This window comes from Prionailurus viverrinus, chromosome E3, assembly GCF_022837055.1.
Source record: "Prionailurus viverrinus isolate Anna chromosome E3, UM_Priviv_1.0, whole genome shotgun sequence".
Classification (NCBI taxonomy): domain Eukaryota; kingdom Metazoa; phylum Chordata; class Mammalia; order Carnivora; family Felidae; genus Prionailurus; species Prionailurus viverrinus.
The window spans coordinates 27,289,854-27,303,748 of NC_062576.1; the positions used below are offsets into that span (position 1 = coordinate 27,289,854).

The 13,895-nt window shown below is 38.9% G+C and overlaps 1 protein-coding gene across 3 annotated transcripts in view; it reads left to right on the top strand.

The window, feature by feature from the left end:
* The window catches only part of SMG1 (SMG1 nonsense mediated mRNA decay associated PI3K related kinase), a 104,551-nt gene that overhangs the window by 13,335 nt on the left and 77,321 nt on the right, over positions 1-13,895 (top strand). Inside the window, exon 2 of one of the 3 annotated variants that reach the window (XM_047838346.1) lies at positions 12,517-12,574. The exons of the other annotated variants lie outside the window; for them this stretch is intronic. Within the exon in view, the coding sequence (XP_047694302.1) occupies positions 12,561-12,574 (14 nt within the window). The 5' untranslated portion in view covers positions 12,517-12,560. The remainder of the gene's footprint in view (positions 1-12,516; positions 12,575-13,895) is intronic. 3 annotated transcript variants of the gene reach the window in all.

The window sequence follows — 13,895 nt, forward strand, 5'->3', positions numbered from 1 at the left end:
CTGTAGAGCTTCCTACTCCTCATCTCAGGGGCATGGGTTCAAGCCCCCACATTGGGCATGGAGCCCTACTAAAAAAATCTACTTGTTGTCTTCGTATAATGTTGGTAAAGTTAGACATAGAACCAAGGTGTTTTAAATTCTCTTCTAAGTTTTTTTTTTTTTTTAATGTACATTTATTTTTTAAGAGGGTTGGGGCAGGGGTCATGTGTATAATTTGAGAATGCTCTAGAAGTACTTCTGTTAATAACTTCCTCTTTGTTAAGAATCACGGGTGTGGAATATGAAACTCAGTAAGTGCCTTTTCCATATTTACCATCATATTTAAGATATGTTACTTACTAAGGGGTACATGGAATATTGCTCTTCTGATACTCTAAAACCTTGACTGTGCCCAAGATTTGTAGGGTGTATCATACCATTAGGCAGTAGTGCCTAACTTGGTAATAGTTTTTTTAACTATGTCTGAATTGCATAACATTTTCTTAATGTGTTACAAGTAATTTTTGGCAACCACATCATTTTTCTTGACCAGTGTCACCTGTAAAAAAAAAAAAAAGTGGTAATGATGTTTATCTTTTACACAGTACATTTATTTTTATTTTTTTATTTTATTTTTTTTTTTTCCAACGTTTTTATTTATTTTTTGGGACAGAGAGAGACAGAGCATGAACGGGGGAGGGGCAGAGAGAGAGGGAGACACAGAATCGGAAACAGGCTCCAGGCTCCGAGCCATCAGCCCAGAGCCCGACGCGGGGCTCGAACTCACGGACCGCGAGATCGTGACCTGGCTGAAGTCGGACGCCCAACCGACTGCGCCACCCAGGCGCCCCATAGTACATTTATTTTTAAAAGACACCACAGTGCTTTTTAGAATTATCTTTAAAGGGAAAATTTTAAATATGTAGTTGTTGGAGAATCTCACAAGCATGTCAATCCCTTGATGGGATGTGCTTGAATCTTTTAGCTAGAGGAATTTTATCTGAATAACTCTATAGTCAGTATTTGCCTATTCTCAGGACTTTTTAAAGATGGTCGCACACATTTTTATATTAATAAAACACTGCCTTTTTCTTGATTGTAGAGTCCCATTCTGGTTTCCAGACTCTTCCCTTTAGGGTTTCTATAGTATTTAACACTTAGTGATTCTTCTCTAACCTTCTCTGTCTTAATGGGCTATATGTTTGGCATTTAACTAGAGAGCCCTGGGGGTGTGGGTGAAGAGGTGGACATGTTTCTTTGTAGACTTTCAGTTTTTTTGTCCTTCCTCTGCTAGGGAGGTCATGGAGTGAGAGATTTCCTTTCAATGTTGGCAATTTCCCAGGCTGAATGGGATGTTTCTAAAGTACTTCCAGGACTTGCTGACAAAAGGGGAAGATAAGCGATACAAATGGGAGCTGAAGCAGGGTTTCTTTTTAAGGCAGTCAGCCAGCGTTGGTTAAAAATAAAGGCCAAGAGAAAGTGAGTTAAATTAACTTGGTGCGTTAGATTCATGAGCCTTTAGGTGAGCTATTATTTAGCATAAACAAAGTTATTTCTGTTAAATACTGAACCCTAAATTCACATTTGTATTGGAGGTTCAAAGCATACCAGATTTTATAACTGCCGCTATTCTTTAATACCTGGTTAGGTATGAATTTATGCCAGATGAGGTAAAGAACCTTAGAATACTTAAATTAGCAGTGGATTTCTCATGTTTTTGTCTCAGCCGATGATTTTCTGATTTTATCAGCCTTAGTGGTTTGACTCTTTAATTTTTTCCTGCTTTCTCAGTGGTCAGTTAATAAGAATTTAGCCACAATTCTGAATGGTATCAAAATGGGTAGACACTAAAATATTAAGAATTTATGGTGCATTTCCTTCCTTCCTTCCTTCCTTGTGCATTTCATTCTTAAAAAAATAGAGTGCTATAGGGACTATCTCAGGTATTTCTCAGGCATTGATAAAGAATGAAATTGCGGGGCGCCTGGGTGGCGCAGTCGGTTAAGCGTCCGACTTCAGCCAGGTCACGATCTCGCGGTCTGTGAGTTCGAGCCCCGCGTCAGGCTCTGGGCTGATGGCTCAGAGCCTGGAGCCTGTTTCCGATTCTGTGTCTCCCTCTCTCTCTGCCCCTCCCCCGTTCATGCTCTGTCTCTCTCTGTCCCCAAAATAAATAAAAAACGTTGAAAAAAAAATAAAAAAAAAAGAATGAAATTGCTATTTTGTTAGAAATTTAGAAACTTTTTTTTTAACTAATGTAGGTAACATTTGTCTTTTACTGATATAAATGCTGTTGTTTCTTTCTGTACCTTGGCTAGGTTAATCCTTTCTGAGCTCTAAGTTCCTGTTCTTAGACCTGATTAATTTAATTAATTCAGACACTAACAGTCTTTGGTTTCTTTGGAAAGCACAGTGACTTAAAGCTGGTGCCATATTTTGCATTTCCATTTAGATTGGCTAAATATGGGTAGGCAATATAAGACCTGAAATACTAAAGTATTAAGAATAAATCAACAGTCTTTTCCTTACCTTTTGTGCCTTCACTGTAAAGAACTGTTGCCTTTAAAGTCCGATTTATTGGGGTGATTGGGTGGCTCAGTCGGTTAAGCATCTGATTCTTGGTTTTCGGCTCAGGTCTTGATCTCATGGGTCATGGCTTGGAGCCTCATGTCTGGCTCTGGGCTGACAGTGTGGATCCTACTTGGGATTTATCTCTTTCTCTTCCGTGCCCTTCCCCCACTTGTGCACTCGCTCTCTCTCAAACAACAACAAAAAATAATAATAAATCAATGTTAAAATAAAGGCAGATTTGGGGCACCTGGGTGGCTCAGTTGGTTAAGCATCCGACTTTGGCTCAGGTCCTGGTCTCACTGTTCGTGGGTTCGAGCCCTGTGTTGGGCTCTATGCTGACAGAGCCTGGAGACTGCTTTGGATTCTGTGTCTCCCTCTTTCTCTGTCCCTCCTTCCACTTGTGCTCTCTCTCTCTCTCTCCCTCTCAAAAATAGAATAACACATTAAAAAAATTTTTTTTTAAATAAAAAAATAAAGTCAGATTTATTGAGGTGCCTGGGTGGCTCAGTTGGTTGAACGTCCGAGTCTTGATTTCAGCTCAAGTCATGATCATAGGGTCGTGATATTGAGCCCCACATTAGGCTCTGCGCTGAGTATGGAGCCTGCATAAGATATTCTCTCTCCCTCTGCCCCATCCCCTGCTTGTGTACTTTCTTTGTTTCAAAAAAAAAAAAAAAAGATTTATTGATTTACAATTTACAAGCTGTATAGTTCTTTGAGTTTTGATAAATACATGTAATATTGTAAACGTGTCCACCATAGTTAAGCTATAGAATCGTTCCATCATCCTGCAACATTTCCTTGTTTCTGTCCTTGCTAACTAACCTCTGGTCTGTTTCTTCTTATAATTTTATCTTTTCAGGAATGCCATATATTTTTTTAAAGGTTTTTTAATTATTATTATTATTCTTAAGTCATCTCTACACACAACGTGGTGCTCAAATTCACAACCCTAAGATCAAGAGTTGCATGGTTCAGTGACTGAGCCAGCCGGGTACCCCAAGAATGTCATAAATTAAAAAAAAAATTGTGGTAAAATGGACATAAAGTTTACCATTTTACAGTCCAGTGTGCTGAGTACAGTTGACCTAACACCCCTACACACACACACACACACACACACACACACACACACACACGAAAATCTGCATATAACTTCCCTGAAACTTAACTACTAATAGGCAGCTGTTGACTGAAAGCCTCATAATAACATAGTCAATTAACATATCTTGTGTGTTTTGTGTATTACTGTATTCTTAACAATAAAATAAGCTAGGGAAAAGAAAATATTAAAATCATAAGGAAGGCATTTATAGTACTGTACTGTATGTACTGAAAAAAAAATCCACATGTAAGTGGACTGGTGCAGTTCAAACCTGTGTTGTTCAAGAGCCAACTGTACATTCATGACACTGTGCAACGATCCCTACTGTCTAGTTCCAGAACTTTTCATCACCCCAAACAGAACCCCGGTACCCTTTAAGCAGTCACTTCCCATTCTGCCCTCCTCTTAGCTCCTCGCAACCACACATCTACTTTGTGGATTTGCCTAGTCTGGATATTTTATATAAATGTAATCACACAATATGTAGCCTTTTGTTCTGGCCTCTTAGCATAATGTTTCAGGGTTCATCAGTGTTGTGGTAGGTGTCAGTACTTCATTCCTTTTTATGGAATCTTTTCTTTTTTTGTAAGTTTATTTATTTTGAGAGAGAGTGAGCAGGGAAAGGGTAGAGAGAGAGGGAGGTAGAGAATCCCAAGCAGGTCAGCATGGAGCTGGATGAAGGCCTCAGTCCTGTGACCCGTGAGATCGTGACCTGAGCTGAAATCAAGAGTCGGATGCTTAACCCTCTGAGCCACCCAGGCGCTCCCTTTTTATGGAATCTCATGTGGAATTTATAATCTTCCACTATCTGCATATACTGTGGGTTTTTTTTTTTTTAATGTTTATTTTTGAAAGAGAGGCAGAGCGCTACTGGGAGAGGGGCACTTAACCACTGAGCCACCCAGGCACCCCTATACCATGTTTTTAAAATTTTTTTTTTTTCAACGTTTATTTATTTTTGGGACAGAGAGAGACAGAGCATGACCGGGGAAGGGGCAGAGAGAGAGGGAGACACAGAATCGGAAAAGGCTCCAGGCTCTGAGCCATCAGCCCAGAGCCTGACGCGGGGCTCGAACTCACGGACCACGAGATCGTGACCTGGCTGAAGTCGGACGCTTAACCGACTGCGCCACCCAGGCGCCCCTATACCATGTTTTTTAAATCCATTCATCCTTTGAAGGACTTTTGGGTTTCCACCTTCCTTTAGGTTATTGTGAATAGTGTTGTGGTGAACATTCATGTACAAGTTTTTGTGAGAAGATCTGTTTTCAGCTCTTAGGGTATATGTCTAAGAGTGGATTTGTTGGGTCAAAAGGTAATTTTTTGTTTAACTTCTTGAGGAATTGCCAAATTGTTTTCTAAAGTGGTTGTACCATTTTACATTCCCATCATTTATGTATGAGGGTTCCATTTTTTCAATATGTTTGCAACACGAGTTATTTATTTTTTTAAATTATGGTTAGCCTAGTGGGTGTGATTTCTTAATTGTGGTTTTGACTTACATTTTCTTAATCACTAATGATGTTGAGCAATTTTTCATGTGCTTTTTGGCTATCTTTATCTTTGGAAAAATAGTTATTCAAAATTTTAGCCCATTTAAAAATTGGATTGTTTGTGTTGTTTAGTTATAAGAATTTTTTATATATTTTGTTATAGTATATATATTTTTAATGTTTATTCTTAAGAGAGAGACCACGAGCAGGGAAAGGCAGAGAGAGAGAGGGAGACACAGAATCTGAAGCAGGCTTCAGGCTTTGAGCTGTCAGCACAGAGCCCAACACAGGGCTCAAACCCACGAACTGTGATATCATGACCTGATCTGAAGTTGGACGCTCAACCAACTGAGCCACTGAACCACCCCAAGAATTTTTTATGTATTTTGGATATTAGACTTTGACGAGATACATGATTGCAAACAATTTTGCTAATTTTGTGAGTTGTCTTTTCACTCTCTTGATAGTGTCCTTTGATGTGACAAAAATAAATAAGGTGTTAAAAGTGCATATTAAGTAAGTAAAAAAATTCAGAATTCATTTACCTATATGGCTGAAGCAAGCCCGAATCTATTTTTGGTGGCTTTTTGTGTTTATAAGTTTCTCTTAAGATCATATGCATGGATCAGATTTTAGTTATGGAAGTTTAACTTAAGATATAAATTTTTACTTAATTTAAATAATTGTAATGGAGTTTGAACCAAGGTATTCATCTAGTCTGTACTCCTGTGCCACAACCACTATTTTTTTCTCTTTTCCCTATGAAAGTTTGTGGTATAAGATAGTACCCTCTGCTCACATCTCAAACAAGCAAGCAAATTGAAGCTAGTATGTAACTACTAAGTGCAAACTAATGTGGTGCACACTTTGAGAGTTTGAAGAAGGAGTTGAATATTGGGATTGTTTCTGAAATCACAGAGCATTTTATACTCCTAATGGGAACCTCTACTGACTTTACAGTTCTTTTCTTTCTAGATTATAAATTCTTACAGGGTTGGAACTGTCTTAGTTTGCCTTTTAGAGTCATTAGCTCTTAGTTAATGCTCTTGTACTAAATGATCAAGAAAATACTGATTTTAATAGAATGCTCTGGAGAGGAAGTATGGGTTGAAGAAAAGTTAGTGTTGGTTTAGGTTAGGGAACTGTATTCCACGGTTGAGAGAAGGGCCTCAGTTATGACAGTAAGCAATCGTTTAGTCAACAGGTAATTTATATGCCATCTAGGCAGTGGGAATATATGATAAGCAACACGGACAGTCCCCTGCCCTTCTGGTATTTTCAGTCTCCTGGCAGAATACATTTAAATACACTTCTCAAAAGGAACTATTAGGTTCTCTGGTAGCATTTATATAGCAGGGACTATTAGCCAGACTTAGGGGAATCAGAAACTTTTCAAAGTAAAGCTGAAGCTTGGAGGATAAAGATAAATTGGTTAGTGTCACCAAGGGGTGAGGACAAAGCTGTTCCAGGCAGACTGGCTGAGCAAGGTGATTTTTTTTCCCCCCCTCTGGCTGTGAAAGATTAGGATGGATGGACATGGAGTATAAAAGGGGTGGTTGGTAGAGATATAGCTAAAAAGGGAAGTAAGGTACATAGGATAAGGGCAGTGAGAAGATATCAGATTTGTGTTTTATAACAATAATGTTGGAATGTGGAGGTGGGATGGAGATGAGCATTGGAAGTGGGAGACATACTGTCTGGCTGATCAAATAGTGCCATTTATTAGAAAATAGTGGTTAGATGATGGTACCGTTTATTAAAATGGGGATTCCAGGAGGAAAGGAGATAGTTGTATTTGAGGCATTAGAACATTGAGATTTTTTTTTTAATATATTTTTTAAAATGGTTATTTTTTGATAGCTCAAGCAAGGGAGGGGGAGAGAGAGAGAGACAGAGGTTATGAAGCAGGCTGTCTGCTGACAACAGTGAGCCTGATGCGAGGCATGAACTCACAAACCACAAGATCACAACCTGAGCCTAAGTCAGATGCTTAACCGACTGAGCCACCTAGGTGCCCCGAGATTGTTTTTTAAACAGTTGGGTACATGGGGCACCTGGATGGCTCAGTCACTTGAGCATCTGACTTCGGCTCAGGTCATGATCTTGAGGTCTGTGAGCTCGAGCCCCACATCTGGTTCTGTGCTGACAGCTCAGAGCCTGGAGCCTGCTTCGGATTCTCTGTCTCCCTCACTCTCTGCCCCTCCCCTGTTCATGCTCTGTCTCTCTCTCTCTGTCAAAAATAAATAAACATTAAAAAAAATTTTTAAACAGTTGAGTACATAGATCTAGATCTCAGTGTGGACATCAGTGATGGAGGCCTAGATTTAAGAGTTCTTGTCAAACACTGGTAAATATTGCCATTGGTATGGATTGAGTGAGAGAACACAAAGTGAGATGAATAGAGGGCCTAAGGTCAGGCTTTGAGAAACCTTAAGATTTAGTGGCTTGGTAGAGAAGGCTGAACAAGCCCTCAGAGGTTCCTAAAGAAAGTAGAACCAGGTAGGAAGAAATAGAGAGTATAATGTCCCATAAGCCAAAGGAAGAGAAGAATCTGTTACTTTGAATTCTTGGTATCTGAGTGCCCAGGGTTATTGTAGGAATTTTAAAAAGAAGTTTTCATTCAGCCCACCTCTTCTCTGCAAGACACCTTTCTGGGGGCCACAACCTGCTTAACTCCACTTAGCAGCCCTGTGAAAGCCTCTGAGAAGTAAGATAAAGCCTGAGCTATCTTGGGTTTAGCATCCTGGAGGTCATAGTTGGTTTGGCCAAAAGTGATGGGGCAGAAGTTGAATCATTGTGGGTTGAGGTGCCAGTAAAGGTGAAGAAACAGGGCGGGAAATAGAGACAACTCTTAGTTTGCAGAAAGTGAAGGCAGATTGTTTGGTGGTGTCAGGTGGGATGGCTGGAGCTTTTCTGTTTGTTTTGTATTATTTGTTAAACATATTTTTGTATTTTTAAGTGAGAGACATTAGAAAATTTTACGTGTGTAGAGAGAAGATTCCATTGTTCAGTGGGAAAGGTAGATTCCACAGGATAAAGGGTATTTGCAAAGTTACAAGAAGGTGGAAGTAGATGGATCCTAATCAAGGCCTAGAATTGGGTGTCGATGTGTTATGGTATCTTTTTTTTCTTGGTGAAGTAAAGTGTGCGCGCGTGCGTGTGTGTGTGTGTGTGTGTAGGAGGTTTAGGAGAGCAATTTGGAATCCAAAGGGAATGGGGAGGTCTGGAAGTGCACATAGAGAATGGGAGATGAACATCAGAGGACCTGGGAGTGTGGTGATGACTTAGAGATGATGGGTAATTGATAACTGGGTTATTCAGGGTTGGGGTTTTAGCAGATCGGTGTGAGGAAAATATTAAGGGAGGTTAAGGTGACTGGCAAGAGTGTTGTTGAAATGATAGACCATGCTTCTCCAGTGCACTTGGAATGTTCTCCAGAATAGACCATATACTGGGACACAAATCAGCCCTAAGTAAGTACAAAAAGATCGAGATCATACCGTGCATATTTTCAGACCACAGCACTATGAAACTTGAAATCACAAGAAAAAATTTGGAAAGGTAACCAATACTTGGAGACTGAAGAACATCCTACTAAAGAATGAATGGACCAAGAAAGAAGTTAAAGAGGAAATTAAAAAGTATTTAGAAGTCAATGAAAACGGTAACGCCACAACCCAAAACCTCTGGGACACAGCAAAGGTGGTCATAAGAGGAAAGTATATAGCAATCCAGACCTTCCTAAAGAAGGAAGAAAGATCTCAGATATACAACCTAACCTTATGCCTTAAGGAGCTGGAAAAAGAACAGCAAATAAAACTCAAAACCAGCAGAAGACAGGAGATAATAAAGATTAGAGCAGAAATTAATGCTATTAAAACCAAAAAAACAGAACAGATTAATGAAACCAGAAGCTGGTTCTTTGAAAGAATTAACAAAATTGATGAACCACTGGCCAGTGTGATCAAAAAGAAAAAGGAAAGGACCCAAATAAATAAAATCAAGAATGAAAGAAGAGAGATCACAACCAACACAGCAGAAATAAAAACAATAATAAGTGAAATGATAGACCATGAAATCCAAGGTGAAAGAAGGAAGTGAAGGAGGAAGAAAGTACTTGGACTAGGAGAAAGTAGAAAGTCAGTGGAATTAAAGTTGCGTAAAAAAACTTGAGAGTGGTATTGAGAAAGTGTGAATAGACAATTGTCCAAAGTAAGTCATCAGGGGATGTTGAGCAAGATGATCTGAAAAGAGATTATGGGATTTTAGAGACAAATAGGCCATAGGCCACAGGTGGCAGCTCCTACTTTGGTAGGAACAGTTTCATTGGAGTGCTCAGGGGGGAACCCAGGTTACAGTGAATTGAAAAGTGAGTGAAGATAAGGAAGATAAATTTTTCTCAAGAGTTTTAGCTGTGAAGAGTCCAGACAATTAGAAGGAGAAAGGAAATTAAGATTTTTTTTTTTAATGTAGGCTCCCCGCCCCGATGTGGGACTTGAATATCCCACAAGATCTAGACTTTAACATCCCTAAGATCTAGAGTTGCATGCTCTACTGAGGGAGCTAGCCAGATGCCCCAAGATTTTGATTTTTGTTGTTGTTAAAAGAAAGACTTGAGGATGCTCATGTGTTGGTGATATGATGAGCAGTAGGAAAGTGGGAGTCCACAGCATACCTCAGAAAATAGGGGGAATGTGTGGATCCAGAAGGTTACTGTAGATAGGATGTTTACTTGTTCATTATGTGAGGGTGATGGGAAGAAAGGCTGTATGTGAAGATATGGGTGAATTTGTGGATTTACTGGAAGGAAGTTGTTAAGAACTGATGGAGTGCTGAAGAACTTGAAAGTTTGTACAGAGTTTGAGGTCTTGGTTTGCCTTTTACCAGATGTGCAACTTTCGGTCAGTTATGGAACCTTAGTTACCTCATCTGTAAGAGGGGAACTTACTATCTTTAGTAATGAGTTAATCATAACAATAAAATTATGTTAAAGATTAAATGAAATACTAGATAACATGCAAACTGCTGATCTAAGTTGCCTACCAGATGTGGTAGGAGCTCAAAACTGTTAGCCCTTACTATTGAGAGTGCTGTAGAATGGCTTGTATTTTGCATGAAGCAGGAATCTGCAAAGTTGTGTATTGGAAGAGCTCTGGGGAAAGGAGGAAGGTGCAGGAAGCTTGAAAACTGTTTGGGGAAGGAGAGAACCCTGATTAGGGAAACATGGGCAGTGTTGAAGACCTAGTTGTAGTCTGGGAACTACCTGGGGGTGCTCTGTTGATCAGTCTTTACACTGAGGACAGTTGTGCCCATGAAGCAAAGGATAAAATCTGATGTGCCCTTTTAGAGTTGCTTTGTCCCTTCTGGTTAATTTGGTTAGAGGTCTGTCAATAGAGGGTGTTTGAGATGACTTGGAAGGGAAATTATGCTGAAGTCAAATCTTTACTATGTTTTCTTAAGATGGTATTAAAAAACAAAATTCACAATCTAGGATTTTGGGTTACAGTATATTCAGTGATTTTAAATACAGATGCAGAGTGAGAAGGAGCAATGTCCATAAGACCACTCTTACTTCTGATACCATTTCCAAGTTCATGGGTCCTAAAGGCTACTCTTAGGTTGGTTAAGTCACCAGAAGGACTACTGAACTCACTGAAAGCTGTTATACTCATGGTTACAGTTTATTACAGGTGAAAGATTCAGATTAAAATCAGCTACTGGTAAAGGCCTATACATCAGTCCAGGAAAGTTAGGAATGTGGACCTTCCAATTGTCCTTTCCTTGTGGAGTTGTGAGCACAGTATTACTTTCTTGGTGTTGATGTGTGACAGATAGTATGCAGAGTATTACCAACCGTGGAAGCTCACGCCAGCATTGGTGTCTAGAGTTTTTTATTTGGACTCCATAGATAATCACTTGCTCACATGCAGAAACTTAGTTTCCAGACCTTCTGGAGGTTGAGTGATCCATGTGACTCAAAGCCCTCTCACCCTCATAAGTCACATTGTTATACTTTCTGGTGTGTCCCAAAGCTTCCAGGTGAACAAGGACACTTTTACTAGGCACGACATTCCGAGACTTTAGAGATTACCTTCTAGAGGCTGAGGGAAAAGGCCAGACCTATATTGGGCAAAGTGAAATTATTTATAATTTTACAAAATAAATATATTTTTATATTTTGAGTCTTCAGTGGCTATTTAGTTGAGAGTTTGGTGATTAAAAATGAGTAACAAAGAATTCATTAATAGATAATTAAGATTTGGTGTTATAGATAATATAAGAAATTCTGTTAACTGTTAATATTTCAGTGTTGCCAAACTGAAGTCAACTCATAATTTCGGCATGCTGGTTCAGTTCTGTTTTTACTAAGTTTGAATTATTTTATCTTGTGGGAAGAGTTTCAAAGAATGAAGTCGTGAGCCTCCCAAATGAATCTTGTAGCCATTGACGTATTTTAGAGCATAGTTTCACCCTGTCTTGTATCCCTCATGAAAGCATGTCTGAATCCAGGTGAGTAACAGGCATCATAGGGATAACCTTGAATTTATTTGTAAAAGATAAATCATTTTCAAGTGTATTAACTTTTACTAACGATGAACTCCCAGCATATTCTACAGCTACTTTATGACAGTGACACTATCTTTGTGCACCATTGCTTTAGGGAATAAATGCATTCCCACCTCATTGGCTTAAGTGCAAATCTCATTTCCTGGTTGATATCCATTACAAATTAGATCTCACTGTGAGAGCAAAATCCTTCCATAAGCCTACTTAAAAACAGCTTGAAGCAATATGATGCTTATTCCAGTGGCACCACTAGGTGTGGTGTTTGCATCAAGTCATTTTGGGGTGCTTTTGGGAAATGCTTCATGATAGGGAATTCCCTGACTTCATACTTTGAGAGTGGTGCTTTTTCCCCCCTCCCTTTGGTTGCTTTTTAGTGCTTACAAGAACTGGATAAGACCACATGTAGCCAGGAGATACTATCCCCTAGCACATGCTGGATTGTTGATGTGAGGTCTGAGGATGTGCGTCATTCAAAATGAATGACCTCTCAGATTTATTACTCTTTCTGTATGTTGAGAATAGTTAACTAAATGAGCGGTAACGAGATTTGCATGTGATTTGTATGTTATAGTTAACATTTAAATTCTCTTATGTAACTAAAAAGTTTTTGGTATCCACCTTAAGCTTCTCTGTCTTCTAAGGCATAGAGCGGCTTTCCATCTCAGTTTTTGCTTCGGCATATGAACCCTAGAGGGCCATAGTACAACTAAAAGCACCTAACCCATGAGTGATATTTGCTTCATGTTTGAACAACAAATGTTTTAACCCACTGTCTTCACTAATATTGTAACTACTGTCTTACAGATTGACTTGATGCAAAACATCACAAAGGCTCCATATTATACAGTATGCGATTTTTGAGGTATGAGCTTTAGAAACTTACCTCTCATGTGGCATGTACATCAGGCTTTAACTTCAGTTTAATGATTTGGGGGAAATTTATGCATTTCTTTTTTCTCTCTCTCTCTCTCTCTCTCTCTCTCTCTCTCTCTCTCCCCATAATATTTTTAGAGTATTAAAGGGGCTGTGGAGGTATTTTTGGATCCTTGCTAGTATGATTCTTAGTTTTAACAGATACATTTTCTCTTATCACTAAACTGAGACACTAATGCTGGCAGATGATAGTTTTTTCAGCTCTTATAACTGGCTTAACATTTATGCCTGCCTCTTTGAATTCAAATCTGTATTTTATGCCTTTGATTGCTTCATTTTAAGTGCTCATTTCCGTTCGTTAACAGTTTTCTATTTATTGGACTGGGTGGTCTTGTTGGTGCTAACAGCCGGATACTGACTTTTTTTTGAGACCTAAGCAGTCTAGATATTAAAAAATAGAGATTTCATATAAATGCTGAGCCATTTTGTGCTTTGGGGTTCAAACTACCTATAACTTGAATTCTGGTTGGAAATGTTTTGATCAGTTTGTATTAAAAGAACTTGGCAACTAGTGAGTTTTTAGACAGTTCTGAGACAGTAGTTCCACCCCAGTGAATATTTTTGTTCTATTCTGAAAACCCAACTCCCAGTGGGGGATGGGGGTGGGATACTTGGTGTTCATAACTCATGGGATTTTAAAACCTGTATTTCTAATAAATTGGGAAGTTTTGTTGGTAGCAGATTGCTTAATTTGTTCCATGAAGAATTTAAAATCGGCTGCTATATATTGGATGTGAAAGCTTGTTTAATTGTATTCCTGTGCTCTTGAACTAATGTATGATTTGTTTGTTAGACTGGAAATCTTGAGTTTATTTAGTGTTATGGTCTTAATAACTTTGAGCATTCCCTGCAAGCTAAGCATGTCTTACGAATCCATTATCTTATTTAAGCCTCACAACAACTTTACGAATTAGATAGGTATTATCTCCATTTTATGCAAGAAACAGTTGAGGCTTAGAGACTAAGTACCTTGTGCACAGTCCCACTTACCTTTTCAGTGTGGAGCCGGGATTTGAGCCCAGATCTTTTTTTTAATTCATATTCTCTGCTGCCTTATGTTTACTGCTATGTCACCAGAAAAGTGATACACATACTTAACTCTTAATGGTAAAAGTAGTATATGTAATATGTAAACATAATTTAAGCAGGAAATTCAGATATTTAAATATTGGTAGATTTTTGTTATCTTGCTAACATCTTACTTTTCCAGGTTGTGCTAGGTGCCATGTGTATAGACGAGTTCAAAATCT